The 25,654-nt window shown below is 36.9% G+C and overlaps 11 protein-coding genes across 11 annotated transcripts; 8 read left to right on the forward strand and 3 right to left on the reverse strand.

The window, feature by feature from the left end:
- Nucleotides 1–1,557: 1,557 nt before the first annotated feature.
- Nucleotides 1,558–2,989, forward strand: BDF20DRAFT_836666 (aspartic peptidase domain-containing protein; the record flags this gene model as incomplete). The annotated part of the gene is made up of 3 exons (XM_053078973.1): nt 1,558–2,281; nt 2,372–2,560; nt 2,649–2,989. The coding sequence occupies 3 exons, from the start codon at nt 1,558–1,560 to the stop codon at nt 2,987–2,989; spliced, it is 1,254 nt and encodes a 417-aa protein (XP_052934727.1).
- An 827-nt stretch (nt 2,990–3,816) lies between these two features.
- Nucleotides 3,817–5,811, forward strand: BDF20DRAFT_995002 (ribosomal protein L30, ferredoxin-like fold domain-containing protein). Its single transcript, XM_053085400.1, has 3 exons — nt 3,817–4,007; nt 4,659–4,770; nt 5,003–5,811. The coding sequence occupies exons 1-3, from the start codon at nt 3,997–3,999 to the stop codon at nt 5,627–5,629; spliced, it is 750 nt and encodes a 249-aa protein (XP_052934728.1). The 5' UTR covers nt 3,817–3,996; the 3' UTR covers nt 5,630–5,811.
- A 213-nt stretch (nt 5,812–6,024) lies between these two features.
- On the forward strand, nt 6,025–6,724 carry BDF20DRAFT_836668 (uncharacterized protein; the record flags this gene model as incomplete). The annotated part of the gene is made up of 5 exons (XM_053078974.1): nt 6,025–6,132; nt 6,227–6,254; nt 6,339–6,389; nt 6,483–6,553; nt 6,626–6,724. The coding sequence occupies 5 exons, from the start codon at nt 6,025–6,027 to the stop codon at nt 6,722–6,724; spliced, it is 357 nt and encodes a 118-aa protein (XP_052934729.1).
- A 188-nt stretch (nt 6,725–6,912) lies between these two features.
- On the reverse strand, nt 6,913–8,154 carry BDF20DRAFT_595434 (uncharacterized protein). Its single transcript, XM_053075830.1, has 3 exons — nt 8,015–8,154; nt 7,414–7,945; nt 6,913–7,336 (listed from the first exon to the last, which is right to left on the reverse strand). The coding sequence occupies exons 2-3, from the start codon at nt 7,750–7,752 to the stop codon at nt 6,950–6,952; spliced, it is 726 nt and encodes a 241-aa protein (XP_052934730.1). The 5' UTR covers nt 7,753–7,945; nt 8,015–8,154; the 3' UTR covers nt 6,913–6,949.
- Nucleotides 8,155–8,360: 206 nt separating this feature from the next.
- Nucleotides 8,361–8,846, reverse strand: BDF20DRAFT_822474 (uncharacterized protein; the record flags this gene model as incomplete). The annotated part of the gene is made up of 2 exons (XM_053077701.1): nt 8,361–8,505; nt 8,578–8,846. Coding segments are annotated over 2 exons (414 nt in total), but the record flags the coding sequence as incomplete, so codon positions are not given.
- A 3,410-nt stretch (nt 8,847–12,256) lies between these two features.
- Nucleotides 12,257–14,114, forward strand: BDF20DRAFT_914208 (transcription factor Opi1-domain-containing protein; the record flags this gene model as incomplete). The annotated part of the gene is made up of 3 exons (XM_053084159.1): nt 12,257–12,416; nt 12,494–12,903; nt 12,990–14,114. The coding sequence occupies 3 exons, from the start codon at nt 12,257–12,259 to the stop codon at nt 14,112–14,114; spliced, it is 1,695 nt and encodes a 564-aa protein (XP_052934732.1).
- Nucleotides 14,115–16,067: 1,953 nt separating this feature from the next.
- On the forward strand, nt 16,068–17,488 carry BDF20DRAFT_836672 (uncharacterized protein; the record flags this gene model as incomplete). The annotated part of the gene is made up of 5 exons (XM_053078975.1): nt 16,068–16,107; nt 16,175–16,222; nt 16,293–16,457; nt 16,623–16,706; nt 16,776–17,488. 5 exons carry the CDS (start codon nt 16,068–16,070, stop codon nt 17,486–17,488), a joined length of 1,050 nt encoding a protein of 349 aa, XP_052934733.1.
- A 308-nt stretch (nt 17,489–17,796) lies between these two features.
- Nucleotides 17,797–19,422, forward strand: BDF20DRAFT_906671 (P-loop containing nucleoside triphosphate hydrolase protein; the record flags this gene model as incomplete). Its single annotated transcript, XM_053083296.1, has 4 exons — nt 17,797–18,739; nt 18,822–18,912; nt 18,981–19,338; nt 19,402–19,422. The coding sequence occupies 4 exons, from the start codon at nt 17,797–17,799 to the stop codon at nt 19,420–19,422; spliced, it is 1,413 nt and encodes a 470-aa protein (XP_052934734.1).
- A 51-nt stretch (nt 19,423–19,473) lies between these two features.
- Nucleotides 19,474–20,552, forward strand: BDF20DRAFT_595579 (bola protein). Its single transcript, XM_053075831.1, has 3 exons — nt 19,474–19,952; nt 20,047–20,196; nt 20,269–20,552. Exons 1-3 carry the CDS (start codon nt 19,890–19,892, stop codon nt 20,311–20,313), a joined length of 258 nt encoding a protein of 85 aa, XP_052934735.1. The 5' UTR covers nt 19,474–19,889; the 3' UTR covers nt 20,314–20,552.
- Nucleotides 20,553–20,790: 238 nt separating this feature from the next.
- On the forward strand, nt 20,791–21,862 carry BDF20DRAFT_906672 (uncharacterized protein; the record flags this gene model as incomplete). The annotated part of the gene is made up of 2 exons (XM_053083297.1): nt 20,791–21,346; nt 21,441–21,862. 2 exons carry the CDS (start codon nt 20,791–20,793, stop codon nt 21,860–21,862), a joined length of 978 nt encoding a protein of 325 aa, XP_052934736.1.
- Nucleotides 21,863–22,348: 486 nt separating this feature from the next.
- Nucleotides 22,349–22,967, reverse strand: BDF20DRAFT_596113 (uncharacterized protein). Its single transcript, XM_053075833.1, has 2 exons — nt 22,708–22,967; nt 22,349–22,625 (listed from the first exon to the last, which is right to left on the reverse strand). The coding sequence occupies exons 1-2, from the start codon at nt 22,802–22,804 to the stop codon at nt 22,396–22,398; spliced, it is 327 nt and encodes a 108-aa protein (XP_052934737.1). The 5' UTR covers nt 22,805–22,967; the 3' UTR covers nt 22,349–22,395.
- Nucleotides 22,968–25,654: the final 2,687 nt, after the last annotated feature.

The following is a 25,654-nucleotide window of genomic DNA, read 5'->3' on the forward strand; positions in this document are numbered from 1 at the left end:
TAAAATGTTTTTGTCCAGAATCCGCTTTTTCGCAAAATGTCAACAGTCTGTAGCAATCGAGCTGTATATTATAAAAGTCAAGTTATCCATTGTGATTATAAATGCAACTGCATGCGTATAAATGCTTGGGACGCCACACATTTGACTCAAATGTCTGGAAATCGTGCTAAGAGTCCGTCAGGGCCATAGCTTATTTAATTCGGAAAACAAAACGCGAGATCCGAGACTGGTGCTTACGATGTTATTGGGAAAGGTATCCCCGGCCAAGTATCCCCGAATCTATGGCTTATATTGTAACTGACTGCGTGGGCGATCATCTGATAGAGTAAGAAAAGCGTGGAGAAAGGAACTACGACGCACCCCAACAAATTTCCTTTCACCGAGAACCTGAAAAGTCCGAAAGGCTACCATTTGCATGAACGGAATCTGTTGAGAATATTCATTGCTTGAGACGTATGAAGATTCTTAGAAATCAAATTGATAACTCCTAATAGGGTGAAAGCGTCTACGTCAAAGTTTTAGAAGGCTTGATTACTTAGCCTCAGTTGCAAATTAGAGCTTCCAACTGCATTTTAAATTCTATATAACACTTGCCAAATTTTGCAACAAGAACGTGAAGTGGTCTGAGCCTATTTGTTTTGATTCTGTTGCGTAGTCTCTCGGCTTTCGAATGTATTATAAGGATTCAGTCATTGCAATGGATATAATGACCATTAACTTTTCGTAGAAAGAAGGGTATCTTTTCTCTAGAACGCGCTATTGCTTTTGCTACTTGATTTAAGCCATTATTTAAAGCTTTGAGAACTTGCTGCAGTCAATACAGTGTAAAAGGCACTCTATAAATAAAAACTAACGGCTTTCTCACTGTGAGCTTCAGCGTCTTAGTAAATATTGGTAATCAGAAACAAAACACATCATCAGAATTATTGCTACCACTAACGAATGAAGGGTTGTGCCGATCACCCATTCTTTTACAAAATAACAAACTTATACATAAATCAAACGGAATCCATAGATTTTCCTTGAAGGCGCTCGTAGTTAAACAAGTCGATCGACTAATCATAATAGCCAAAGGTGCTGTTTACAGTCTAGACAGCGAGAATAGACAGGGTCCTACTCTCATCATGATAGGACTGTTCCTTCCTGAGATTCCATAAAAAGGACCCTGGTTGAGCTAACGTATAGTGCGGGCGATAAGAGACAGTCCAAGAAAAGGCAAAAAGCAAGGTGGATCAACCTAGACCATATGGTAGTGGTCCCATCCATTCGTCTCTTACTAAAATGTGTTCAGATTTCAAACTCAAGGATATTGAGTCGTCGGGATTTCTTCGTCCCTTCTTTCATATATAAACCCATTAAACATTTAGATTGTTCATTATCTTCTATTTCTTTTTATTGACATAAAGAGCTTGCTCCTCTTTTTCTTATTTATTTCTGTGCCAACTCTTTTTACTCTTCTTTTTCGCTAACAGTGAGCAATTTTTTTTATTTATTTTCCTTTATATATATATATATATATATACTCTTTCTTTAAATAGCAGCCAGTAACAATCCACTATGAAATCAGTTTTGTTCTACAGTGCAGCAGTTGCTTTAATAAGCTCCGTTTTTGCCGATCCGATCAGAGTCCCACTTCATCGCTATAACAAACGACACCATAGCCATGATTATATCGCCGTGCCTGCCGACAACTTAATGAACGGCATGATGGGTGGTACAATTTCCATTGGTAACCCACCACAAAACTTTACTGTTGCTTTCGATACATCCACCGGTTTTTCCTGGGTGCGTGGACCTCAGTGTGGAGTAGAGAACTGTGAAGATCGTAAGATTTACGACCCCAGACAGTCAAGTACTGCTATTTCCTCAGGCAGGTCCTTTTCAATGGATTATGGTGAGGGTTTTGTCAATACAACCTTATACCGTGATACTTTCCGTTTTGCCGGTCTTGAAGTAAAGAATATGACATTCGGTGCTGCGTATATGATGGAATATTTCGATAAAGGATTTGATGGTTATCTTGGTCTCGGACGTAATGTCAATATGAGTGCTTATGGTTCGCAATTTGCCAAGCGTGATTTGAGCTCGTCAAGTTTTGTACCCAATGCTTTCCAGCAAAGTAGCGGTTTATCCAGTGCTCAATTTGGTATGTATACCACCACCTCCGGCAATGGTTTCTCTGACTCAGGTGTTGTATCCGGGGTTGCCCTTAATGGTATTCGCGATGATAACTATTCTCTTGTCAAACGTAATGATGAGCCTGATGGTTATCTTATTCTCGGTAAGGATCAACAAGTTGATTTCCAGAAATTGTAGTAGTAACTTCAGTGATTCTAACCTGGTTTTGTTCTTTTTTTTTCCTATAAAAAAGGTGGTGTTGCTAAAGATGTTATTCGTGGTAAACTGTACCACATGGATATTGACGATGATTATCCAGAAAATTGGGCTGTGCCCGTCAGCCAAGTCAGTTTTGTAGGCGAAAATAACTTCAAAGTTCACAAACATGCCAGAGCAGTTTTCAGTTCTTCAACAGATGTCATTGGCTTACCTAACGATCAAGGTAAAGAGGAAAAAAAAAAGCAAGCATAGAATGCAACAACAGCAGATGCTTTTGCTTCAATACTAACATGCTTTTGCTGTTATTGTAGCTGCCGAATTCCAAAAGCACTGGTACGCTGAATATGACAAGCCTGACAATACATTCAAAATTCCTTGTTGTTTGATGGAAAGATTACCCAACTTTAAGATTACTCTTGGTGACGTCAAGATCACCCTTCCTCCTCGTTATTGGAGTCATCCTCGTCCAGTCACCAGCTGCTGTGAAATGTGCCGCTCTCATATCGGCAAGAGTGAATCTGATACTGACTACGTTATCGGTTCTGCCCTTACCAACTCCTTCTATACTCAATTTAATTCTGAAAAGAATACTGTCAGTCTAGGTATCAAGAAAAACCAAATCGATGACGGACTTCGTCTTTCAAAGGCTTAAAGATTCCTTCTTTACACTTGGCCCATTACTTATCCTCCACCTCCCGCTTCAGTTCTAACGTATGAACATTATACTCTTCATCTTTCCATTCCCTGCTCATCCTCTTGTATGTAAAACATTCAATCATAGTCATTCATGCTTTTTATTTCCCATTTTTTCACTTTGTTCATTAACTCTTTTTTTATTAGACCATGTTTCCTTTTGAATCAAAATGAAAACCCTTTCACGTTTAACCTATTTGCAATTTCGATGACAAAAATCAATTTTTATGTATAAATTAATCACAACTTAATAAAATTGGCCGTTGGAAACATACCCTACTCAGTAATAGCTTGAAACGTTTCGAACAATAACTTTTACATTAAAAAAAGGACAGCCGTCACCTTTGAGCACTATGGTATTTGCCTTTTGATTTCATAATTGGAAAACACCTGAACTTAAGCTCCAACAATCAACTTATGGCAACAATGCCCTTAAAAAGAAATCCAGGTGGTTTGGTTTTTTTTCTTTCAATAGCAGAAGCAAATTAACCTGGAAGTGCCTACTAAGAATAGAATAGAAATGAAACAATCGTAATAAGGGTAAAATTAAGCAGCCTCTCGTCCTGTATTCTGCATCGTTTGAATAAATTGATTTTCCTAAGTGGAGGCCAGCCACTTATTTCAAGACCCTAAACGTCATACAAAACCGGCAGAAACTACTTATCGTTTTAACATGTAAAGAAATACTAAACCAAACTTTTATATTGAGCTCTGTAGTGAGCTTCAAAGTAACATGCTACGTGCATTAGTACCTTTGATATTTGTTATCATCTTCCTTCATTGGCAGTGCTGTATTGGCATTTGGCAATTTGTAGAATTTTTTTTTCGATCTGCTCAAGTCACAGAAGGACTGCTCAGAGCTTAGAGGAAAAATTTTTTTTGTTACAAATTGATAGCCGCTCCAAAGTGCATTTTCATCCTTTTTTACTTTCTCTTCTTTATCAATTAGCCTGATCGTTAGACAAAATGGTTGCCTAGTAAGTTATATAGCACAATTCAGTGTGTATCTGTAGAAATCCCTTGTCAAAAGCGTTTAAATATGCAATTGTAAACCTTTGTCTTTTTGGTAAAGGTTTCTTTTGTCTATTTTTTTTTGTATCTTCATTTTCCGTCTTGTCTTTATCCATTGGTGAAGTGCGAGAAATAGGCTGACAACCTATTTCAGGAATATGAAGGAGTTGAGGTTAAGTCCATTGGATTTTTCCTTTAAATTCAAACAGTTCATGGTTTACATCTAGGTACATTCTCTCTTTTGCATACATATTGTGTTTTAGAGGAATAGTATTTGCTAGGTGACATGCAACTCATCTCCCGCCTCAAACTTTTACGTCTTGTATACATACACATTATATACTCGATGTAAAGGGATATGTGATCCGCTGTACCAAGGTATGGCAGGTTATCAAATTCAATATGTCATTAACAAGTCCATAAAAAGGTCGTTTGCCTGTTTATTCGCTTTTGCCTGTGGTTCCTTCCTCGCTGAAAAGTCAAGGTCCATTGCTATTCCATTTCGGAAACTTCATTGTCACGGGTGGTTGGCTCATGGGTTCTGACTTTTCAGTTTTCTGCTCAGTTGTAGAAGTTCGAGGTTGTTAACCGCTTGCTTCGTCTTTTATGTAATATAGCAACGTCCCCGCTGTTAATGATGTCCTTATTCCTGAAACTCTTTTGAAGAAGAAGAAGGCTGACGCCACTGCTGCCGATAAGGCTGTTGCCCGCAAGGCTGAACTTCGTAAGGTAAACTATCTTCTGCTGTACTATCTTTTTAACATTCGAGAGCTCCTCGTATGATGAATTGGGTTTACCCTTGATTTTGACTAGATTGTTTATCGATGCTGTCTAAAATCGTTAACACATCTTTCGGGTCTGAAGGAGCTCTTCGTTTTTTTGCTTTTTTTTTTTCTCTCACTTTGTTCATTATGTTATACCAAAGAAACACTTTATTCATTTTTTTTGATTTATTTAATAGGCTAAGGTTACCAAGAGACGTGAAATTTTCAAACGTGCTGCCAAGTATGCTGCTGAATACCAAGCTAAGGAACGTAATGAAATCCGTCTTCGTCGTCAAGCCAAGGCTCAAGGCAACTACTACGTTCCCGCTCAAGAAAAGCTTGTATTCGTTGTTCGTATCCGTGGTATTAACGGTATCGCCCCTAAGCCCCGTAAGGTCTTGCAACTCTTGCGTCTTTTGCAAATCAACAATGGTGTCTTTGTCCGTCTCAACAAGGCCACCTCTGAAATGCTTCAATTGATCCAACCTTATGTTGCCTACGGTTATCCTAACTTGAAGACCATCCGTGAATTAATCTACAAGCGTGGTTATGCCAAGGTGAACAAGCAACGTATTCCTCTTCATGACAATGCTGTTATCGAACAAGCTCTTGGCAAGTACAACATCATCTGTATGGAAGATTTGATTCACGAGATTGCTACCGTTGGTCCTCACTTCAAAGAAGCCAACAACTTCCTTTGGCCCTTCAAGCTCTCCAACCCCAACAACATGTGGAGAGAACGTAAGTTCCTCAACTATGTTGAAGGTGGTGATACCGGTAACCGTGAAGAATACATCAACAAATTGGTTCAATCTATGAACTAAGGTTCTACCTTTGCCTAACCTCCTTTCCCTCTTGTAAATGTTTATATTATCTCCTTTTGTTTTAGTTTAGTTCTTTTCATTTTACTTGCTGTTCAATAAATTAAGATGATAAGATACTATTCTGGAACATATCTGTACATACTTTGCTCTAATAAACTCATATCAATACAACTATATGATGGTTCCTGTATGCTTATAAACGTTGTCTTCATGGAACTTTCCTTTTTTTTAATTGAATTTGAATTTGAAGGAAGTTCATGTGGAAGCAAACGTCATCAGCTGGCTTTTTTTTTTTTTTTTTTTTGTTCGTTTCGCATTAGAAATTCTGCGCGTCGCTTCAAACGTCTTTTCCATTTTATCATTATAAGTTTTTTTTTTTTTGTTTTTAAAAAAATATGTCTTCCACACCTATGGATATAGACTCTCCTGCAGATAATGCAGTTTCAACGGAAGTCAGCAAGGGAAAAGGCAAGGAAGAAAAGCCTCGTTTTGAAGTGAAGAAGGTACTGTGCATAACGACGTTTTGTCAGCAGCGAAAAAGGCCTACAAAGGATAACTAATCTTGGCCTTCTTCTAAACTTCGTTTCAAAAAAACAGTGGAATGCTGTTGCACTTTGGGCTTGGGGTATAAAATTATACTTACTTTCTCTTTGTGGCAGTCAATGAAATTATGTTACTGATCAACCTGTCGATGTGATTCATACAATAGATATTGTGGTAGATAACTGTGCAATTTGCAGAAACCACATTATGGATTTATGTAAGATATCAGCTGCAAAACCTATTGTTACAACATGCAAATTGGAACAGGAATATGACAGCTAAGCTTGGGTTGAATCTAACATGATTGTAGGTATCGAATGTCAAGCTAATCAAGCATCAGCTACCTCTGAGGAATGCACAGTTGCTTGGGGTATTTGTAATGTAAGTCGATCAGATCGTTGATATATATCAAAACGTGTATAATTGAATAATACTTTACTATATACAATGTAGCATGCTTTCCATTTCCATTGTATTTCACGTTGGTTGAAGAGTCGTCAAGTATGCCCACTTGATAACCGTGAATGGGAATGGCAAAAATATGGTCGATAAAGGAAACGAATTTATGAATTATACCCCTCCTTCACTAAGATATATTGTGAATCAAATCAGCAATTATTGGAGTATAACTACAAAGACGAAAAGAGCAACAACAACAACAACAAAAAAAAGAAATAATGGCTGTAAATGCGACAGTGCATAATGAACGAAATAAACATACAGAATCAGAAAGGACGAGAAACCGTTGCTTTTTTTAAGAATATTTATTGCGAGTGGTCATTTAAACATTCTTAAGTAGGCTAAGAATAAAGCACCGGCACCTGTCAATGAGCCCATCAAATATTGAAGAATTTGGAATTTGGTAGCTTCCATCTGTGTCCTTAAACCTGCCACTTCACTTTCTATCCTTGTATCTGTCTCTTCGATCTTCAATTTCTGGATACTTACTTCGTCCCTTACATGCCCTCTTTCTAGGCTCATTTCTAATCGTGCATGTGCTTGATTCCTCGATATTTCTTCCCGCAGTTTCTGTTTGAGCTTTTCTAATTCACTTTCAAGACGCTCTGTTTCAATTTTCATGAGATGAAAGTCATTGTTTTTACGTTCTAACAGCTGTATTTCGGATTTCAGTTGTGTAAAGTCTACTTTATAAGCATAGATGGCCTATATAGCACAATGAATTCTAAACGCTCGTTAGTATAACTTTTCCTTCATCCCCGGTAAGGTTTGCTGTTCATCACCTTATCTCTGTCGGCTTTCGATACCATTATTTTTGATATATCCATCATATTTTCTGCAATGACTATTTGTAAAGCAATCATAATGGCTTCACTTTGTTTTCGAGTAAATCCTTGCTTTTCGAGTCGTTCAACAAATTTGAAAGTGTCAAAATAGTAACTACGGCTTATGATAGGCGATGAATGGAAAGAGCGGCACTGTTGCTGTAGCTGTAGTCGTCTTGGTTGTAATATATGTATTATACCGCTACTACGAGGTTTGAAATTTTTTGTCACTGAATCGTTGGTTCTTTTGTTGGAAAAAAGGGTATATTTGTAGAGCATCTGCAACTTGCTGTTCATAATGAAAAGGTTAATTGACGTGGGTGATGTTGTAAACAGAAAACGATGAGAGATTTGGCTTTTGGAATTGAAAGAAATATGGAAAAAAATGAGGCACAAAATAATAGATGAACAAAATGCGGGGAAATCATGAAACTGATAGGCAAATCTGTACCACCACAAATATGTCCCTGAACTCAGAATATCTTGGTATCTGAGTACCAGTAAAGAAAGAGACAATGTAAACAACCATATCTCTTTAAGAAAGATCGTACGTTCTAACCTTTTATTTTGAACGTATATTTATTGTGTTCCAAAATTGTACGTATACGTACGTAAGAAAGTGTGATCATGCAATAAAGTACTCAGAAAAAGCAACAGAAACCACTTCAGCCATTGAATATCATTTTTAACCTCTTGTGGCTATAGGATTGAAAAATCTCATGGTTGTTACTTACCAAGAATAACAATTGCGCGTACATGATAAACATATGAGTTGCTTCCAAAGGTAGGAGCGTAAGTGTCATCTTCATATGTTATGTTTCTGTTGTCGACCGCGAAAACTGTCTCTCGGATCCATCTTATTTCAAGCTTTAGTACGAAGGTAAGCCATTTCTTCAGTGAACCATTCAAGACCATGCTCCTACATTCTCCCAGTCATAGCCTTTTTTAGATGGTGGGGGTTTCAATGAAGGCGGTAGATCTTTTACTTTCCATCCTGTTGGTAATTTATATCGTTGGCGTCGTCTTCTTTCCTTATCGCTCATATTTTTCCTGTCTGCTTTTATTGCTTTGGCAGTCTCTGACTGTTGCAACTGTAGTTGCTCCTGTTCTTTCAGTTGGAACCATTGAATTAATTCTGGTGAATAGATAATATGTCCGTCATAAGCGTCATACGTGATATGACTGAACCTGCAGAGCAGTCCAAATTCACAATGGCCTCTTTGCTGATAATATTTACAGGGCGGTTTATCAATTTGTTCTTGCAAAAAGACTTGAGGATGTTTAAACCAGTCGTAATGAAGTTTACGATTATTTACATGAGCAGTTCCCTCCATGTGATTTTTGCGATTAGTAGGGTTATCTGGGAAAGCACATTGGCAAAAGTCACAGAAATCTATTTGTAAATGAAAAAGGCACAAATGAAAATAAGCTCAAGCGAAAATCTATCTGCGCATAACTGTAGTTATTACATTTGTTTCGTGCCATCGCTTTTATAAAGATCGTAAAGCTCCTAAAAGGACCAAAAAAAAAAAAAAAAAAAAACCTCAGCTCTAATAAAATCTCTAACACTCGCCCCATGATGCTCCGCACAGTAAATTTTGATGAAAGCGATGTAACAGCCCCTCTCTACAAAATTGTAGAAAGGGAGCCAAACATAAGGATGCACGTGTAAAATGCCCTCTCTTTGAAACGACTTTAAGGTGTATCCAGGCGCTCTTTGCCTTTGGCTGTACACATACAGTGGTTCCAACCCTAAAGCTCGCTTTCCAGCAAACTAAATTCGCCTTTGTTGAAGATGTTGAATCAAATTCGTTTGAAGACGTGTATACTGCTTTACTAATTTCAAGTTCATGGTAGTGTCTCCGAATCTGAAAGCTTGTTCAACAAAAAGGTGGCTCACAGATGGATCACTCTATAGACTCACGTTCTTTATTTTATCTTAAAATGTGGGTTATTTATACTTTTTCATAAATGTTTGTATTATTATAAAACTATCATAATAATTTTAGTGAACTGATTTTACCATTTGTAGTAGGGTTGCTTTTGTTTTGATTTGTGGATTTAGTTGGTACTTTCAATTGAATAGATGTTCGTATCTCCACTGGTCCTGACCTATTACACAAATGCTTCATGTGTAATTGTTTTACTTAGGTCTTTTTTTGTTGTATATTGTACATATACTATGTGAATTCCAAAATGGATATATTGTGATAGAATGTATTTTCTATCTAGTTGTAAGTATTTGAGTATTGTAGCTGTTGCGTCATCAAACATCTCAACATTGTTGTATGGTTTGCTATGTACAATATACGAGTCGACATGTTCAGTAGCTATTCTGATTTTCTGGTTATAATAGCGTGTGTATATTCAAGTTTAATTCGTGTTTATATGTTTTTGGTGATATGGAAAAAATCACACTGTTGTCATCTCACACTTCTATCTAATGAACAATTTGTTCAGTTGCCCGCGTTAAGCGCTTCAACTAATGCATAACAAAAGGCCGTTAGCACTGTATTAAATATTCCTACTTTGAATATCAAATGTCAACTCATCTAATTGACTTATAATTTCGTGAACTTGTCATACCGATCAGACAGCGTGAAATGAACTCTAAATCTTCTATACATGGAACATGTTTCTATGTCTTGGAATAAGTTGAAAGATCTTCAATTAAAGGTAAATTCACTTTAAGGATTAAATATTGTTGGTTATTGCGTTGTCCGTAAAAGTTAACAGTTACTTCTTCATAAAATACATCGAGGCATTACCTGAGATATAATTCAAACTGCAAAGACTATCTCTCCGTGAAGGAATTTGGTTGTGGCACCTTATATCCTACATGTGGAATAACAGTATGAGGAATCTACCACATGTCCTTGTGTCGCAGTAATAATATTAATATGTAAATGTCAACAATACGTATCTTCAAATTATATCCTGCTCAGGCCCTGCATGAGTTAGCTACTCTCATGTAAGAAAATATAATAATCGCTTATTTAACGTTACCATCATTTAATATTTCCCTATCATTTAACTATAATATAATATGGTCTTTACTTATGTAACGACTTATGTTTTTGATTTCTCTTCATTGAAACTATTCTAATTCCATTTTTTATATTTTTCTTTATAACAATGTACATCAATATTGCCATATTGTGAAGTACCCTCAGGTAGAAGAGAATCTTTCATAAATTTGAGAAATTCCTCAATAAATTACTTACTCAGATCTTCTATCATGTTTTACCTTCAGCCAAAATGAATGAAAAATAGAAAGGTTGAGGACCTTGATCAATTGATTGCTCTCTCTAACATCGTTATTAGTAAATCATCATCTAACTCTGAAATACCTTCTGATTATCCAAGACTTTATTTGTGTCTGCTTCTTCATAATGATCAAATGCTTCAAAACCAATTATGTTCTTTGGAACGATAGAAATCTGTTGATCCTCTTTTGTTTGTGGTATGGATCGTCTTCTCTATCAATGTTATACACTTATTTTTGATTTCTTTACTTTTGAACTAGCTTTTGGTTAAATTGCTTCTAGTATTGTTCATCATATGCCATATACGAAAGAGATTAAATAACTCTGGAAAAAGCTATATCTCGTTCTTTCATTAAAACCAGACATTTATAAGTGACGAAAACTGGCATATTACCAGCAATATTGGGTTGAATAACATCTTTCAATCGCTCCAAAACCATTGGTATGTTGCTTTTAACTCATTGCTGACAAAACCAAGATCACAAGAGAAGCTTTTTGATATGAAGACTCTAACAGATTATGAATACCGTAAACGGATATCAGAGGCAATTCAAGAAATTGTTGGTTCTGTATGTAGTATCAATAATGAGCACTTGTCACAATTTCTGAGTATTTTGAAACATTGATTGATGTGGAAAAAAAGATGTTATAATATTAAAGACTCTTTAAAGCATTTCTCGGCAGCCAGTCAGTAGCTTTCAGAGGTTCCCTAACTTTTGATAAGCTATCATGCTTGAAAAAAAAAAGAGATGAAAGGTGAGCTAAGCGAACTTTGAGTGATGCCAATACGAAAAATTTGAGCTAATACGAAAACGAACTTTGTCCAATAAAAAAAAACGGAATTTAAAATACTTAACTTTAGGGGGTAGGGAGCCACTTTGTACTATCTTCTTTGACAGTCTCGGAAGTGGAGAAGGCGGGGCAAAGCGAGGCACTTCTTTGTTGTGGTTATTATTGTTGTTGTTGTTCATTATTTATTGGTTACCATGGAAACTGAATACGTTGGCTACATATCGACGATAGCATTAGATAATTATTTTAATGTTATTCACGGCGATTTCTTGTTGCTGTCCAGCTCCAACATTGTTCACCATGGTTACATCGACATTACATTTGTCTTTGATATATATAGATCACATGAGCACGTGAAAATCAATTTCGTTCAAAACAAGGAAAAATGGAAACAGGTCAGAATGTAAAAAAATAAAGGTTTCACATGGTTTTTGTTGTACAGTGCGATTTCATCTTTGTGCATAAATATGCATCCAATCAGATCAGTATCTTTTATGCAGAAGGAGGCTTTCTGTTTGAAAAAGTGTTACTGGCCTTGCTCATAACAAAAACATCACGTCGTTGTATGTACTAAACCTTTTTTTCCTGATTTCGCCCCCCACCCCCAAAAATTTTTTTGCATCCTCTACTTTAGAGAAGTAATCTATAAGTTTCTTTTTCTTTTCTTTTCTACATTTCGAAATACTCTTTTTTCTTTTGATATTTTCCAAGGGATCATGCAAAAGTCTACACAGCGGTCACCAATGTCTATCAATGAGCTTGTTCATTCATCTGATACCAACACTGGTACCATGACAAACACCACCGGTTCAATTGCCTCTTTAAATGATATTGAAGATCCAGACGTTAAATTAGCAGCAGAAGTGTTAGGTGGTATGGCAAGACTGTCTTCAACAAATACCAGTAAGGGTAGGACACGGCTGCGCTTAATGACATGAAGAATTATAGGATGGTTTTTTTAAAAGATTTTTGAATTTTAGATACCCGTTCTCTCGGAATCACTTTACCTCCACTATCAACACCTTCTACTACACCGAGCTCGCCTCTACCCACACCTACCACATCTTCTTTATTACATCAGCAACACCAACAACGATTGTCTTTCTCCAGTGAGTCTACTTTAGATGATGAGAACAGTCAGTATTACCAGCAACAACACACTTCACAACAACCCCTTCACCGCCATAATAACAGTTTATTTATTCATCGTGTGTCTAATATACCTATTGTTAATTCTGCACTGAAAGCTTATGAACATTCCAAAAGCACAAACAGTGTTATGAAATATGGTGCAGAGATGATGGAGTCATTTGCTGCTCCCATTTATGATAAATTCGGGAAACAAGCACTATCAAATGTCGATGAATGGGGTTGTAAACAATTAGATAAGGTAGCATGAAATAGTCATGATAATCAGCAATTGTAATTTTTGCATTTATCACTAAGTAAATTTTGTATTTTCCATTTTCACAATAGCTGGAGCAAAAATATCCTAATTATGTAATTCCACATAGCAAAAGACAAATGGACGACAAGCCAAAGGGCACCAAACAGAATGGCAAAGGTTTAAAGAAGGTCAGCAACAAGGCAATAGCAGACGATACAGCAGAGCAAGTTGAAAATGCACCTTTTAGTGAAGAAGATGAGGACGATGCTCGATCTGCTACATTTGCCTTATCCCGCGCCAGTCTAACTGATGACCATACAGTAGCAGCAGATACTGCTACAAATACAATTGTACGTAAAAGAAAAGACGCACGAGTTCATCATCACCATTCACGATCCACCTCGCCTCATAATATGAGGAACAGCAACGCCGCTATAACAAAGCCTATACCATCCACTGCAGCCACGACACGATATCATCATCATCATCCAAACAGCATCGTAAGAAATAAATGGCATCAAATCGTCTTACATGCTTCTTCTGCAGCGAGTACAACAGCAGCTGTGATAAGTGAAGAAAGCATGAAATGTTTAAAATATTGCTTACATTGGTTACAATATGCCTCGCAACATATTGATCAACAAATGAATTTGCTCCATCAATTTTTAGATAACAAAAAACTGCAAATGGAGCGGGAGAAAGCTGTAGTGGTTGAAGCAGAAGACTCATCTATTTTAAGAAATATAAAAAAAGAAATAATTGATACCTTACGTAAAGTTGTGGATGTGATAAGTAAATATGCTGGAGCAGGCTTACCAGAACAAGCCAAGACTGCAGTCAGAGGATTCATCTTGGCTCTACCTTCCAGATGGGCCAAATTAAACCAGCTTCAGTCTTCGTCAACAGCATCAACTACTCCCAACTCAACAACTATTACTACTACAGCAACAATTGCGTTGAACAACAATTTACATGAAACATCTATTAAATTATTAAACTTTGGAACGGAAGCAATCGATATGATACATTCAGTAACACAAGTATTTTCTGATACAATTGACAGAGCTGAGCTATGGATTCACCGTTTAAAGGTTGTTGGTGTTACTGCACCTTCAACACGAGTCAATAGTAGAAAGCAATCGAGAAAGCCAACATCATCTCTTACTGAAAAGCAAGCTACTACCAACAATGCTGAACCAATGGATTTGAGTTAAAGAAATCGTCGCTGAACGCATAACCATGCTTAATGTTGATACCTCACTTTACCATGAATTAAAAAGAAAAAAGAAAAAAAAAATGCATTATTCCATTCCTTAAATTGCACTCAATCATGGATGTACCAAGCAAGAAAGCTTTTTCTATTTATACCAAGTAATTATATTCCTTCATTCATTTACTTTTCACTGTAACTCTTATTCAACAATTCAAACTTTCAGATAGCAGGTTTTTTTTTTCCATATCTTTCAAATCTGATTCAACATAGCAAAATAAATTTTATGTATATCATTCCTGATAAAGCATATACAAAGATAGAGCCTTATTTACTATCAGCATTTTAAAGCCGAAAAGATTTATCGATACTAAGTATTATATTATATATAACAATTTAAAAAGGATTTTCCCACTCTATGTATAGTATGTGGTCGGTATTCGGTGGAGCTTGTTATAAACGTCAATTAGTCTAGTCGAAACGTCGCCAAGTAATGCTTTATGTATTGTTTCCAATCTTGGTTAATAATATGACTATACCAATCTAAGCCAATATGTTTACCAATTGCATCTTTAACTACTTTATTGAAATTCTCAAAGGAACAGAAAACTGTTTGTTGCATCTTAGGTCAAGACATCATTAGAAGTAGCATCCGGAATACCGCTTTCGTCGTTCGAGGCGGATAAGGACAAACTAGGCAATTGAGTTACTTGATCGGTTGTTCCAGTGAGTCTGGAAGCACTATTTGCATCAGTAGTGGCACCTGTAACGCTGACAAATAAGGGATCAACAGATAAAAGCGGTCATTGGTGTTTTGGTGAATTCACCCACAACACCAGCTCCTTACTTTTCAATAAAGGCTCTTCTCAGCAGAAGCTCATTGTTGTTTTTCATTATCAGCACTTGCACCAGCAGCAACTTTGTCGTTTGGAGCAGTTGAAGTTGTTTGCTTCCAGTTGTTAGCAATATTGAAGTTAGAAGCGGTATTTTCCACTTTTACTGAACGATGTTCGTTTGCTTCCTCTTCCTCTTTGTCTTTGTTTTTCTTTCTTTCTGGTTCGATGCCTTCACAATCATTTGCAGTAGGTACTGTTTGAAAAAAACCAAATCTTTTAGCTTTAAGTCTCACTCGTATTAATTCTGTTTTACAGCATTTTCAACATTTTCAAAAAAGTTGCATAAACAATGCATATAATTGAAGACACTTCCATGTAGGGTTGCGGTAAGAGGATAAACGTCAGTGTCAATCAGGACAATTTGTTGTTGTGAGCTGTTTCTGAACTCTTTCAACATGGATCACGTACCGTTGCAATTCACAAGAGCAATAAAGAATGCTTAGAGATGACTATCAAATTCTCTCTGTATTTAATAGTGGTTGATTTAGGAACTTTAGCATATACAAATTTCCTGTTTCTCAAAAGTGGTGTTTGCCAATATGACTGTTATTGTTCACAATCTCGGATTATCTTCGCTTTTGCCCTTCATTACAAGAGCATAGAAAGATATGTTCTATAAAACGTATATGTTTTCGATAAATTCGACGCGTTCACAACGCGGGTTGGGCTGATCGCACACCAATTTTGATTGTTTTTGTTGATCTGCTTAGCACATCATTTATGTTTAACGTATGGCAGCTGATATGAAAATGTATTTATGAGCTATGTAAATAATCATTCAGTGTCATTATAACTAAGGCTCCTGTCTCAAAAACGTTACTGTATCGATCATCCATTGTGCAGTCGTATTGGATAACATGAAAAGTTGCGTATTTTCAAACATGTACAGGGTATGTTTGATGTTAGCGCAAAGTTCAAGCATAAAAAAGCAACTAAGTCAAGAAATTGATTGGCTGCTGTTATTCAAGCAGCTTTGCTTCTTTTGATGCTGTAATTACAGCAAAATTGGCCGGCCTCTTCTTATTTTACTTCATTTAATATTTTTTGAAAATAAGAAAATCATGTCAAGACATAGAGCTGTTAGAAACCTCGATGTTGATGGTACAATTAATTATAATAGAATAAAAGCTTTTAAAATCGTATATCAACATGTACATTTAAATTGCAGATATTCTTGACGACGAAGACTATGGAGAAGACTACGACGAAAACGACTGTATGTTACGTGACATTCGTACTCTGATCGGTCATTCCTAAATTAACATACCTAGATCTCACTTATATAGTCAACGAGGACGAATTGTCGAATGAGGATTTGGACAAATTAGACGAAGGACTAGCTTATGTCTATAGTGTGATTGGTGACGATACATTTTTGACAGCAAAAGAAATTAGAGAGGCATTATGGGAATTCTATTTTGATAAAGAAGAGACAGTCGAATGGGCATTAGGTATACTTTTGTATAAACTTAATAGTTTTATTCACATTTTTGCAGAATATTAAAGCAATTCCATTCTAGAACAAATTGAAAAGCAAAAGGCTTTAGAAGAAAAAAAAAGAATTAAAGAAGAAAATAAAAAAGGTTTGTGTTTGTAATTTCTTTTTCTCATTGGAGAGAGAGCGAAGCAGCAAAAATCCTCCTTTTTCCACTTGTTTTACGATTTCTTTCAACTTTGCATCACCAACCCACCTCGAACAAGTAAGTGTTGCTATTAAGTTTCTTTTAATTGACTTGACTTTTTATTGACGTCCATATCTAACACAACAGATATGGCTGAAAACAACAAGAGTACTTCACCTTCACTTGCAGCATTGTCAAAAGCGCGTCAAAATGCTTCGTCCAGCACAACAAATAGTTTAACCCAATTAAAGCAGAAAATGGGCGCTCAAACTGAATCACAATCGCCCTCACTTGCAAGTCTTGCAGCGTCCAGTGCCGCAAAAAAGCCTTTGTCTTCATTACAGGCCCTGGCACAGAGATCTAGTACAGGCAATACAACTCCTTCCCTCGTTTCACTTGCCAAAAAATCGTCCACTTCCACGAATAAAGCACCAAGGTTAGCTCACTTAACATCGCGACCCCCAACAATCCAGTCTGATCCTTCCAAACTCTCGGCTTTGGCTGGTTTAGCTTCAAGTGTTAAAGAGTCACCAAAGATTACATTGTCTTACCCTAGCAAATCAATTTCTCTTGAACCAAGTACCAAAGATAAGCTAACGACAGAGCCTGCTGAAAGACAAAGTGTAGTCATCAATGCTGAAGAGAACTATTCCAACCCACTCTGCGGAAAACCATCATTCGCAGCGCAATTTTTATTTGCTCCTCAAGAGCCAATTCCGTTTGACGCGCAAGCTGTCTTCCTTGAAGGGAAGAAGAGTGAATCCATTTCAGCCTTCAAATTTGATCAACCGAGCCCTGATGATATTGTTTTAGCGGCCCAAAGCAATTTTAGCGGAAATGCGCGCAGCAAGAGATCTTAAAAAGGAGTTGCTACATTATTGCTCCATCTATTCTTTGCTTCCTCTCTCTCTCTTTTTCTCTCTTCCATACCTTGTTATCGATGTATTAAGGAGAAAAAAAAATTTAACCTATCTTTATTTTTATACCAACATTAGCTGCAGCTGTAAAAAAAGCTGCCAAAACGACGACGCCATCTAAAACCTCAACAATACCTGTAAATCAAACTAAACAGCAACAAAAAAAGCAAACGAAACCATTAACAACAAAAGATCAAGAGATAGAGATTCTATCTGATGATGACAATGAATTGACTCAAGAAATGAATGCTATGGGTCTGGAAACACCCGAAAAACCCGCAGTCAAGGTTGACCCTTTCGCAAAGCTGCCTACTTCGAAACGTCTCAATGTGATTGAAGAGTTTGAAAAACGTGCACAAGCAAAGCCAACGCTCAATGTCTGTATCGTGGGTCACGTCGATTCAGGAAAATCGACCACTGTTGGGCATTTGATGTACCTTACAGATACAGTGAACCAGCGTAGTATGCGCAAACTCGAGCATGAATCGCAAAAGATTGGGAAAGGGTCATTTGCATTTGCTTGGGCATTGGATGAAACAGAAGAAGAAAGAAATCGTGGGGTGACGATGGATATTGGTACTGCTCACTTTGAGACAGAGCATTATCGCTTTTGTATATTAGATGCTCCAGGGCATCGAGATTTTATACCGAATATGATCTCTGGTACGGCACAAGCAGATGCAGCAGTGCTTGTTGTGGATGGATCCACGAACGCATTTGAATCTGGTTTTGACGCTGGCGGTCAAACGAAAGAACATGCCATTTTAGCAAGGAGCTTGGGTATCCAAACGCTTATAGTTGCTATCAATAAGATGGATATGGTTCAATGGTCTCAGGAACGTTTTGAGGAAATTAAAGAAAAGCTGGGTGCATATTTATATCAACTTGGCTTCAAGCAATCAAACGTCGCGTTCGTTCCTATATCTGGTTTTCATGGTGTCAATTTGTACGACAACAAAGAACCTGCATTGACTCAATGGTATCATGGCCCTACATTGACTGAGCAACTCGATAGACTTCCACCTTCTATTCGTGCGGTAGAAAAACCTCTTAGAATGCGTGTAACTGATTTCTTTAAGGGCGGCGTTGGCGGTAGTGGTGGTGTGTCTGTCGCCGGTAATATTGAAGCAGGCAGCATTCAAGTCGGTGAACAAGTGTTGGTGGTTCCTGGAAACGAAGTAGGATATGTTAAGAGTAAGCAGATTCAAATACTTGAAATACATAAAAGAAAAGCATAGTGTGTGTAGTGAACTAATTGCTTAACCTTCTTGAATAGCTTTATTGGTAAATGATGAATCAGCACAGTGGGCAGTTGCCGGTGATTCAGTTCTGCTGACTCTCAGTAATTTAGATATTTTGAATTTGAGGTATGAAGAAGTAATATGGGAAACTCGACTTTTTTCACTAATCCGCCACCATCTCATTCAATCAATAGCAATGGCTGTATGATTTGTTCCGGATCAAATCCAGTACCATTAACGTCCTTATTTAGAGTACAAATCGTTGTTTTTGATATTCGTATTCCTATCACACCTGGATATCCTGTTATCTTACATCATGGTAGTTTGGATGAGCCTGCTTCAATAACAAAGCTTATTTCTATAATCGATAAAGCTACAGGCGAAGTGAAGAAGAAGAATCCCCGTTGCATTACAAGAAATATGACTGCAACGGTCGAAGTTCAAATGAGTCAACGTGCTATTCCTTTAGAGACATTCAAAGACAATAAACAATTAGGCCGTATTGTTTTACGTAGAGGCGGCGATACAGTGGCTGCGGGTGTTGTAACAGAGGTAAAAAAAAATGGCAGATGTATAGTTTTCATTTGCAAAGACCTAACATTTATTCTATCATAGATTTTAACATACGGTTCTTAGTTGTGGAGAAACTTAGCCGTTACATTTTCGGTTTTATTGAACAATGAACGAATAAATTTGGTTATAGAAGTTAATAGCACACATGACTTTCAGCTGCTTCCTATTGGAATATATATACATAATGAACGGGGGGGGTTTGTACACTATTATCAATTCTGTCTTATTGTATCAGGGCGACATAAGCACTTCATTTAATATATAGGAAGGTTATATGAATACATATAAATATGCATAACCAATTGCATACTTTGAGCAATTCCGATAGAAGGTCTGTTCAAACGCACGTTTCTTCGCAATGATGCTGCATGCATACTACTGCGGTCGAAATAACGTTTATGAATCCGGCCAGTGGGATCAAACTGAGATTCAAACATTCCACATGATCACTTCATGATGGATGCAAAGAACAAAACAAAGTGCTTCTCTTTTTCTATTTTCCTTTTTACCTTGAACACAATTTTCAGAAAATGTCCTCAACTAGTCTCACGGCCGATACGATCAAAGCGGCTGTCATTGAGCGCCTTAAAGATGTAGAATACGTTGTATGTAAAATTCGACTGCAAACCTTATTTCTCCAAATCCAGTTCATCCCAATCTGATCGTTGATCATCACTCATTCTGTAGGAAGTAGAAGATTTGTCAGCAGGCTGCGGAAAAATGTTTGAGGTTGTCATTGTATCCAATCTATTCGAAGGAAAGCGCCTATTAGCAAGACATAAGCTTGTTAACGAAGCACTTAAAGAAGAGATCAGCAAAGTTCACGCTTTTACTCAGGTATGCAAGATTTGAAAATCTGTCAAAGCAAAAAAGAGTTCTAGTTGAACTGAGCCCACTCTATTTCTATAGAAATCATATACCCCCGCTGAATGGGAAAAGAAGAAAGCAGAATAGCTGTCCCTCTCACTCGAACAACATCAAAAGCATCATAAGGTATTTATTGTACCTGTTGGTGAGCAATCCAGGAGCAGCTTTTCGCGACCAATTTCTTTTCTAAATTTAGGCTATTTATGATTGCATGAAGAAAAGTAAATCTCTTAACATCAACATTTACAAAATAAAGCACGATCTAGTCTTTACATGCGGAATAAGAACTTTCAGTTTAAAGAGGAACATGTTTGCATTCAAAAAGTTGCACATGCAGTGCGTAGTTGGATGTTGGCTTAAAAAGGTCAATAACAGGTTGAAGTCACAGGCACCAACTTTCAGAACAAAGAATGACTGATTTGGATTGCAGTGAAACCTTGATTGACCCTTTTGCTGTACCTTCAATTCTGATTCTTTGGCGTTAAGCTATCTTTATCTCTTTTCTTTTCTGTTATCGAATATCTTTTCTGACTTTGTTCATGAAGAGAGCTTATTAACCTCAAAATGGCACGTTGGACATTAGATGGTTTATCAGATGGTGCTATTTATGCCGTTGAAGGAATCGCGGCTGTTTTTAAAAACCCCAACATTCGACAGCAACGATTTATAAAAATATTCATATACCTTTCTGTCATCTCGTTCATTTTCATCGGTCTCACCAATGTGCTGGTCACTATCCCGTTCACCTTGTATAAGGTATTCTTATGGATTTTTGGTAATGAAACTAAAGCGAACCAAGCGGACGAAGCATTAGATTCAGCCAATAACATCATTCGTGAGGCCGTTAAAGCACTACCACTATTCGCTATCTTACTCATGCAGCATGTCTATCCTAAACCACTGGATGATTTATTTATGGAAACACTAAGATATACAGATACACTTCATCCTGAAAGACCACCTTACCATCCAGCACTGGTGCATTTAAGACCGAAAAAGCGATATTGGGCCGAAATGAAAGATTATATTAAGAGAACTTGGATAAAGCTAAGACTGGGCTCTATTGTAGTATTACTATCATTACTCCCAGTTGTTGGCAAGTTTGTATTTCCTGCTGCTGGTAAGGAATCTCTCTAATAAGAGGAAACCACACAAACAATATCCTAAACCTTGTCACTTTCTGAAAAAAAAAATAAAAAATAAAAAAAAAATAGGTGCCTACACAACTTATAAAGCTTTGGGTAAAACACAAGGTATTGCAGTAGGCATTTGCTTTTGCTTCCTTCCTCGATGGTCAGTTGTCAGACTTTCACGCGCTCTCATCAGCATGCGGTCACTTATGCGAGAGTTACTGACTCCTTATTTCGCCCGAATGCAAATGACACATAGAGAAAGGCGTCGATGGTTCAGTGGACGTAAAGATGTATTATGGGGCTTTTCTTTCATAGCTTACGTGATCGTCAACTTGCCTATTGTTGGATTCATTGGCTATGGAATTGCTCAGGCAGCGTCGGCTTATATGCTGACGGTTGTCACTGATCCTCCATCAGCCGAAATGATTGAAGAAAAAAGTAAGAGCCGTGCACGAAAATTGGTGACAGAAGCCATTCCCAACAAGAATGGCAAACTGAACTAAACAATCACAGTTATATAAATCCTAACTGTTGTAACTTTACTTTTATCTGTTCATTCTCTTCTTCACTTTTTCGCTATCATGTAATTTTGCATCGCTTAAAACATTCAATAAAGATCGTCAAAAAGCAAGAATTATCGTACTACGATGAACAACCTGACTTGTAATTGAGAATGCTGATAGTTGGAGCCAATTATTTGGTGATTTTCCAACAAGTATTCTTGATATCTTCTCCTTTTTTTCCCTTTTTTTTTTTTTTTTTTTTTTTTTTTTTTTTTTTTTTTTTTTTTTCTTGAGACTTCTAAAGAGCCACGTCCATGATTGTTTTCCCAACAATACGAAAGCGCTTAGGATTGTTTGTTAGAGATATGTTATTTAGAAAAGGTCTTTATTGCACCGTTCGAATTATGGATATTTCAATAAACCAATATTCAGTTTGGTGATTGCTCAAGTGGAAACATTAGTGTACTCTACACAATAAGGTTTTCTTTGACAATCTCTTATAATTAACTTTAAACGAGAAAACAGATAGTTTCTCATCTGCATTCGTCTACTACTCGCGACGCTGCTACACATCTTCTCAGATTTGTGCTGAATAGAGTGCCTGTTTGGCAGTATTGAACTGAAGGCACAGGGTCTCCAGCGGTACAATAATAGTATCGGTTACAATTGTTCAAATCTCCATAGAGACCAGCTCCTCCTAATGAATCTGTTGGGCATCTCATAGACCTTGTATTATCACTGTCTTCGTCGTATTCGCCTCTTTCTGCATCAAGAAACGTTATAATAGTGGTAAGAAAAGGAGCATAACAAAAGCTTTAGTGTTCCTTTTCGCAAAACACGCTTACTGTAAAAGGCTATACTTGCCGATTGAGCGTTGTGTGTGAATGTAAAAAATAATGTGAACAAAAGAAAATATGTTGAAGCGGGAATGTTAAAATGCATGATTTAATATGCTTCTAATTGCTGCCGGATAAAGGTGAAGAAAAGAGGAAAAGGAAGCAAGTGGCAACTCGCTAGATGTCATAGTAACTATATATAACTATCTTGCCCTTAGCAAAAGAAAAATACTTCTTACTGTTTAAGGAAAACTGGAAGTGGAAACTAGCAAATCTATTGCTTCTCCATGGTTTATTAAACTATCGTAGAGCAAGCGAGTGTTGGTATGAAATCCATGAATGTGGCTCCGAGATTTTATGACCTCCTTTAAGTCTACAAAACCGTCGCCCCATTCTCGAATTGGGCAGCTTAACTCTAATCTTAGATGATCGTTATTCTGTAGGAAATATAATAATTTTTGTGGTTAGCAGGGCACCAATATTAAAGCCAGTACTCGGTAAGCGATTAGTAACAGTCAATATATTGTAAGTACAGGAATCTTAAGTATAGTATAAATGATTTCTTGGGTAACGACGTATCAAACCATTTTTCGCATAGAGTATTTTGCACCTACAATCTCAACTTCAGTAGTGCCATACACAAGTTGCCCATGACTAAGCTGTGTTGCTTGAAAGGCTAAAGTTAAATGGGACTCATAACATTAGGAATACTCAGAAGACTTATTTTGAGAACCAATCTTCTCGATAAGAAGCTTATCGTTTTTATCAAAACTATATCGACTATCAAAAGGGAAAAAAAAACTCTGTTTATAAGGAACAGACGCATGTTATGCATGTAGTGTATAAGCTCATGCAGATCTCTCCTAATGCAGTTGTTCCTTTAATTTTTTGAATTTACTCTGTGCAGCAAAAGTATGAGCATACAACAGTCAATAGTTTTCGAACATTAAATCCATAACAAATTCTTAAAAAAAGCGGCCATTTACAGTAATCTGCGTCTGGAAAGTTCCATGAACAATTCAAGTTCTTTCTGCCTTACCTTTTCGTCAAAATTGGTTTGATGGCTATTTGATTTGAAGTAGCCAAATCCTATTAAATAATCAGTAAATCCAACTTTGTAAATTATTTTGTACATAATTTTATCGAAAAGGGTATCAGCTTTTAGCTACTTTTTGGTAAACAAGCTATAAACGTGATCTCTTGCTTCATCTTATCATTGCAGTTAAGATGTTTAGGGAAAGAAACTGGGCCATAGGACTTATATGTATAATTATTTTTGATTTCATGAGAGCATCAAGATATCAATAAGATTGTCGTCCTATAGGTACTCATCCTCTGGAGCTATTGCTAATAGCAATAACGAAAAATGCAAACAGCACCAGCTCTGTTATGGCATTCCATGTTCATCGGCCAGTATACTTCCAAATGTCAATATTTAAGAGGGCTTTCAAAAGAACTTTACAATAAACTAGCATGGTACAAGTCATTATGTCGTGGTCAAAAGGTAGGCGTTGACCAAGTACTTTTTCAAATGCCTGTATCCAACAATTATCTAACTGTTTTTAAGCCACTTACTTGCTTTTGGTATAAAGTAATTGCAAAATTTATGGGTAGGTAAGTCCATAAGTAGCAAAGTCAATTCAGGTGGATCCTATAACATAGGGTTTATGAAAATACTAAATATAGTAGAAGCAATTATTAACTTATTCATGAGCTGCTTGCCTTTGCCTAGGTTTCAGAGAACAATTTAAAGAGAGCTGTTATAGTAGTCATTACTGTCAATTTGCACTGGAAAGCTTAGATTCTCTTCCTAAGCATCAACAAAAAAGTTGGAATTTGCGTGTTTGCATGTAGACACGTGATGTTACAATTACGTGCATAAGACAGCGAATGCAACGAGGCAGTAAGAAGCCATTCTTAACCTAATCTGTATGAACAGTAAAAAGTAACGCGTATAGCTAATACACAAGTGCTACTAAAATTCTTGATTATAGTATGCATGAAAATACCACACTTAGCGTTCCTTATTGTTGAAAAAGAGAAGATGAAAGTTGAGGGATTGTACGAACAATGTAGCCACAAGAAATATGCAGGCTTGTGTATCACTTTTGGGAAGTCATCTAAGTACATCAAAATAAGGATAATTGACAGTTAACTCACAAATAAATTGTGTGCATTATGTTGCGTAAAGATAGGTCATTTTTTAAGCAGAATTGTTAGCGTAACTGATTTAAACTGATATAACTCATTTTATCCTATCTATAAGCCTACGATAACACGGCTAGTAGTCTGGAACCAAAGGTCACCGTATATACGTGTATCTCAGTAGAGTTATTCTGTACAAATTTGTGCGAGAGACACTGCCAGAAAAGTCGCTTATGGTTAGATGCCATTGATTTCATACATATGACACGATAATCGCTTCTTTTGATACATTCATTGTTCATGTCTGAAAACTTTGCTATTGCGCTTCTTTATAGTACATCAGCCGTTTTTAAGTTGATTGAACACATATAGTAACTATACTATTAGTAGATTACCAAGATCAGCGCTTCATACTACTAATGTATATCTGTATCTCCTTGTGTGTACCCACACTTGGTATTAAACAAGTGGTAAGTATGATCAACGGTAAGGCTTACCAGAGTGTAAGCGCCTTACAAGTACTGCAGTATTGAGTCAATTTCCTTGTAGCAAAGCGAACGGATACCAAATTACTTCGTGCTGAGCCATACGCCTATGATACCACGGTATCGATCCGTGAAAAAAGTTTTGATAACGTGTCATTGCTTAGCAGCAGCTTGAACCATCTGTAAAACGAAGAGTTCTGAGTAATCAAAACTTTTCTGCGTACATATCGCTGATGAATCCAGCGCCTGATGAGTCCGTTAAACAAACAATAAATTGCAAATAAAATTTTGAAGGGCAGATTATTACATACACGACTTGGAAGATG

This window comes from Mycotypha africana (genome assembly GCF_025528875.1).
Source record: "Mycotypha africana strain NRRL 2978 chromosome Unknown BDF20scaffold_7, whole genome shotgun sequence".
Classification (NCBI taxonomy): Eukaryota; Fungi; Mucoromycota; class Mucoromycetes; order Mucorales; family Mycotyphaceae; genus Mycotypha; species Mycotypha africana.

Excerpts from the sequence above, each read along its gene's own strand:
- BDF20DRAFT_995002 (XM_053085400.1), top strand. Across the intron at positions 4,771-5,002 it reads GCAAGGCTGAACTTCGTAAG|GCTAAGGTTACCAAGAGACG; the intron begins GTAAACTATCTT and ends TTTATTTAATAG.
- BDF20DRAFT_595434 (XM_053075830.1), bottom strand. The coding sequence starts at position 7,752 with ATGAACAGCAAGTTGCAGATGCTCTACAAATATACCCTTTTTTCCAAC. Across the intron at positions 7,337-7,413 it reads CGAAAGCCGACAGAGATAAG|GCCATCTATGCTTATAAAGT; the intron begins GTGATGAACAGC and ends TGTGCTATATAG.
- BDF20DRAFT_595579 (XM_053075831.1), top strand. The coding sequence starts at position 19,890 with ATGTCCTCAACTAGTCTCACGGCCGATACGATCAAAGCGGCTGTCATT. Across the intron at positions 19,953-20,046 it reads TCATTGAGCGCCTTAAAGAT|GAAGTAGAAGATTTGTCAGC; the intron begins GTAGAATACGTT and ends CTCATTCTGTAG. Across the intron at positions 20,197-20,268 it reads AAGTTCACGCTTTTACTCAG|AAATCATATACCCCCGCTGA; the intron begins GTATGCAAGATT and ends CTATTTCTATAG.
- BDF20DRAFT_596113 (XM_053075833.1), bottom strand. The coding sequence starts at position 22,804 with ATGCATTTTAACATTCCCGCTTCAACATATTTTCTTTTGTTCACATTA. Across the intron at positions 22,626-22,707 it reads GGCAAGTATAGCCTTTTACA|AAAGAGGCGAATACGACGAA; the intron begins GTAAGCGTGTTT and ends TTCTTGATGCAG.